This window comes from Buceros rhinoceros, unplaced genomic scaffold, assembly GCF_000710305.1.
Source record: "Buceros rhinoceros silvestris isolate BGI_N320 unplaced genomic scaffold, ASM71030v1 scaffold11325, whole genome shotgun sequence".
Taxonomy (NCBI): Eukaryota; Metazoa; Chordata; class Aves; order Bucerotiformes; family Bucerotidae; genus Buceros; species Buceros rhinoceros.
In genome coordinates this window covers 97,410-102,121 of record NW_010413510.1, presented here as the reverse complement: position 1 = coordinate 102,121, position 4,712 = coordinate 97,410, and the positions used below count along the sequence as shown (strand labels likewise).

Genomic DNA, 4,712 nt, shown 5'->3' with positions numbered 1-4,712 from the left:
GACTAGGAGCTCCAGGCGAAGATGTCTTTGTGTCCCAGGAGGGGCTAAGGGCTTCGCAATGCTCCCGATTAAGGGCTGACCCCTCTAGCTCTAGCAGCAGCCTGGGTTTCAGAGTTTAAGTTCTGGGAGTTCAGTGAGCTGCAGTGATTTACAGAGAGAGCCTGCATCAGCACTTCCAGCAGCGCACGACAGATAAGGTGACTGTCTCCTGAATAAAAAATGGCATGTTCTTTCCTTGGCTTTAGCCCGAAATATGAACAAACTGCTTTAAAGTCTCCCCAGCCCTCAGGCAAAAGTTAATAGCAAAGCCACTGTGTTAATAACTCTCATTCTTCCCTTTCAGCCTGAGCGAGGCATTAATATTTACTTAGGCGGGCCAAATCCTGAGCTGCTGTAAATGGACGTGACGCCACTGAAAATGGGGGAGAATATGGACTTTGAGCCATAATGTTTTTTTTTTTTAATACCACTTCTTTGCATTGCACAGATGTACAAAACTATGCAGCTGTATCATCTGCCTGAATGAGTAATGGGGGCAGGGGATTCTGCCCGGAAAGCTTAGCTGCCTGCCCGAGGAGGGCAGCAGCCCTGGGAACTCACCGGTGGCCCCGGGGGTCCCGGCGGCCCCTTTGGTCCCAGCAGTCCTCGAGGTCCCTGTTGGGAGAAATAAACGGGGTTAGCGTTCCCAGTGCTGCCCTGAGCAGTGATCGGGGTGAGCTCGTGCATGGCCGAGCATCGCTCTGCCCGAGGAAGCGTCAGGCTGGCACGGTTTTGACCTTGCTGGTGTTGCAGTAACAGCTGTTTTCTTGGTTTACAAACCAGTAACAAAAACCCTGCGTGCACACACACTCAAATTATACAGATAAATAATATAGACACAGACATTTATTCTTTGGACAGGAGGAAGGCCCACTTAAGCCCACTTTTTTTTCATTAATTCAATCACATTCCTGGATTACCCTGTAATGCACACAGAGACGCAGCCGCTTCACAGCCAAGTCGTTCTAGCCGGGGAGGGTTGTGAGAAATGGCCTGATACCACTAACAGATCATTAGGGTTAGCATTTCCAGATCACTCCACAGTTAACTTTTATCATTGACTATCTGTACAAGATCAGCAAGGCTGGAAAAGGTTTTCAACCTGCAGCATAAATGTACATTTTCAAAGGTATTTGGTTCTTAAACCTTACCCAGTTGGGACTCCTGGTATCAGGGGGTTTGCTTCCCATTTCCACCCTTCTCACCTCTTCCCATTTCCACCCTTCTCACCAGATGATGCTTTCTCGCATCATCTTCAGGGAAATAGGTAGGATTGGAGCATCACAATGACTAAGCAGAGACACGGCAGGAGAATTGTACTGATTCAATAGGAAGCTCTGCAAATCACAGCCCAGCACCTCCTCTACCTTGAGCCCTCAGTTGGGTTTGTAGGAGAGGGGAAGGGATGGGCTCTGGTGTGCCCTCAGCTGCAGATCTGAAAGCTCACCTTGTAATTGCGGGTCCTCTCTGAAAAGAGGGACCGTAAGGGAACTCTGGGTAGTTACAAGGATGGTGCTCATTTGCTGTCACAGAGGAATATTGTTCTTGATTGATGGGCAGTTTTATCTGTCTGCCCAAATATTATATGTCCCTTTTTATGAGGCGGAGAGAACAGAGGTATTAAAATGAAATGTTATTGGAAAAGATAGGGGACATTAAGGAAGTGTGTGGTCTTGGAGATGGTGGGGATTTTGATCCTGAAAAAAACCCACCATTTGCAGCACAATCTGGATGCATCAACTAAGTGGACTGTCCCAGCCATGGGGGACCTTGGCAGGCTAAAGCCTGGCACACTGAGCCCCAGCAGAGCAGAAACTCTGCTTGTATCAGCTGGTGATGGGAACTGGGAGGAAATGGAGCAGGATGAAGAGAAAAACCTTGAAGTCCTACCACTAGTTCCAGTTACCATTAAATCTGGAAAGACTCTCTTTTGGCTCAGGGCAGAGAAAGAGACAAATGTGCAGATTTAGGGTGTATTTATGACAGGAAGTTTTCTGTAATGCAATTTAAACCTTTACTCTGGCCATCACAGATATTTTTACTGGTGTTGCTGAAATAAAAATAAACCTCCCTGTGTGCATTATCACCATTTAAGTCCCTCTTTTGTTACTGTGTTACCTGAGCACATAAATGCTTTTAAGAAGTTAATAACCCATAAGTTATTGCTTAGACGTGTGCTAAGGAGATAGCTGAGTTGATTAATCTTTCCCAGAAGTTAATCAGACATCTCGTCTATAATTTACTCCCAGTGAGTCTGTAAATGCCAACCCTTCCCTTCCTCGCATGAAGTGTGTCCAACCATCCTCATCAATTACTCTCAGGCCACCACGCTGGGCCTTCGAACAACAAAATAAGACATTTTGAAAGCAAAGCTGTAAACGATAGATAGTTAATGTTCTTTTCATAACAAAGCAAATGCATTTTGGATTAAATGTGCAGCCAACAACATACTACACACAGAAAATTGACAGTCAGCAGAGTTCACCGATGCCAGTAATGTAAAAAACACTTAGTACCGGGGAACGAATCCTTTCAGAATCTCAAATTGACAACCCAACTATTTCTCTTCAGTGGGATACTCCCTGAAAGCATTTCTTTGAGTAGGTCAGGTTTCTGTTCACCACCACTAGCATCTCCTTTTAACTCTATTGATGCTGGGAATCCCTCCTCCGCCAGCCCTGCTCCGGTGTCAGCAGCATGTGGAGGCCCAAACACTGGCAAACTCTGCAGATTTATGAAGTTTTGTGCACTTTGAATAGAATATTGATCCCAGTGACATCAAGGCAAAAGCTTGAGCTCAACCCTGCCAGAATTTCATCCTGAGATTTAAAAGGCATCATTCACACCGCACAAAACTGACCACGTGGGCAAGGGAGCTGCATGGCTAACTGCTACCATTGCAGACAAAACCACTCCTCGCTGGAGCCTGCTATGAACACTAACAAAGCCACTATTTCATATATGTTCACCGTGCAATATTTCTACCTCAGCTTATTTACCTTAATAACACATCCTTCAGGAAGAAGGATACATGCAAGAAAGGCATCAATCAATGCAGATTTTGCTCATTACAAAAAATACCAATCAAACAAAAGCCCCAGAAAATATCTTCTAGTTGCCATCTTAGTGGGGAAAAAAAAAGAGAAACAGAGATAAGTCTTTAAATTGTTCACATGGATCTTCAAGCCAGAGACGCTCAGTCCCTGCAGGACCTCAAGGGTCTTGCTTAGCACCAGAAGAGCTGCCCCATGGGACCCCTGAACCACCATTGTCATACCAAGACCTTAACCAAAGCAGTGCTGCAGCACATCAGGCCAGAGGAGGAGATACTCACAGGTTCTCCAGGCAGACCTCTGGGTCCAACTTCTCCATCGTCTCCCTGCTCAGCAGCAAAGGCGCAGAGAGAAGCAGCAAAAGAGACAGAACAAATCAGTTGTATTTCAGTCACATCGCAGGTGTTTCATTCTTGTTAAATAATAATCACACAGAAAACCAGCTTCCCTGGAGTAATGAAAGGGAGCCGGGCACATGGAAAACCTCGTAAGCCCGGAGACTAACGCTGCGCGTGCAGAATTTGCCAAAGATTAGAAATGCTGTAAGGATGCTTTATAATTCATGTTAATGTTTATAAAGACGGATTTGGCTAACAGACAAGATATTGTAGAAACAATTCAGGGCATGTGAGTCAATAACCACAAGATTTAGTGCCAAAGTGAGCTGGGAGCCAGCATGGGAGAGCCCTGGGAATGTGATTTAGCCAAATGAAGGCTCCTCAGACAAACCAGAGGCAGCAAAGGGGTAATTCTTCACCCCTCCACTCCCACCTCCTGCTGATGCCCCACTGATCCCCTGGGAGTATGAGATGGTGCTTCCCCTGAGCTGCTTCTAAACCACCCAAAACTTGGGGCTGCCTCTTAAGAAATCAATCCCAGCAGCCTGCCCTTCTAAACCCTCCTCTGCTGCTGATAGAATCAATGCTCCTCTCTCAGTTATGTCCCCTGAGCTTCTCTCCCTGCACACCTTGAATGGTTTATTTTTCTCTCTAGGATTAAAGTTCTCCAGATGCTTGTTCTTCCACCGCAAGACACCGGTTTGGTCTTTGCAACTTCAAAGCACTTTACAGCCGCAGCTAATTAATCCTCACAACCTGGCGGTGAGGAAGATGTTGTTATTTGTGCCTTTCAGAGGAAACAAACAGCCGAAGGTGGAAAGAAAACGTCTCGGAGAGGGAAGAGAGCCTGGGAGATCCATACTCGCTCCTGCCGATAAACCATGCGCTCCTCACAGCCACGGATTCAGCATTTTCAATCTCTCCTCTTAAACCAGCCCTCCTAGACCTGTAATCACTTAGTTTGAGCTTTGCTAAAGGCCTTCAGCTATTGACTTAAGAGTGGAAGGAGAAGTGAACAATTTAATCTTGGATTCCCCTGTCTGTCTGGAATTTCTATTCCCTGAGACTTGCTGCAATTTGCTGGGTCCTAGAAAATCAGAAGTGATAGCTCGCACACCACAGGAGGAACAGTTTTTCTTGTGTTAGTCTTTTTCTTCTAACAAAACCTGAGTTTTCTGACTGGATCTTTAAAACCAAATTCTTCTTTTCACTTTTATTCCCATCCTCTCCCTCTCACCATCCACAGCATCCCCAAGACACACGGATGGGGTGGGTGCTGCTG

General features: G+C 45.9%; 1 protein-coding gene across 1 annotated transcript in view; it reads right to left on the bottom strand.

Annotated features, from left to right (window-relative positions):
• LOC104494003 (collagen alpha-1(V) chain) overlaps positions 1–4,712 on the bottom strand; it is a gene marked incomplete at its 5' end in the record, with an annotated part of 114,653 nt that overhangs the window by 48,009 nt on the left and 61,932 nt on the right. The window contains 2 exons of the mRNA XM_010136778.1: positions 601–654; positions 3,374–3,418. Coding sequence (XP_010135080.1) covers positions 601–654; positions 3,374–3,418 — 99 coding nt within the window. The remainder of the gene's footprint in view (positions 1–600; positions 655–3,373; positions 3,419–4,712) is intronic.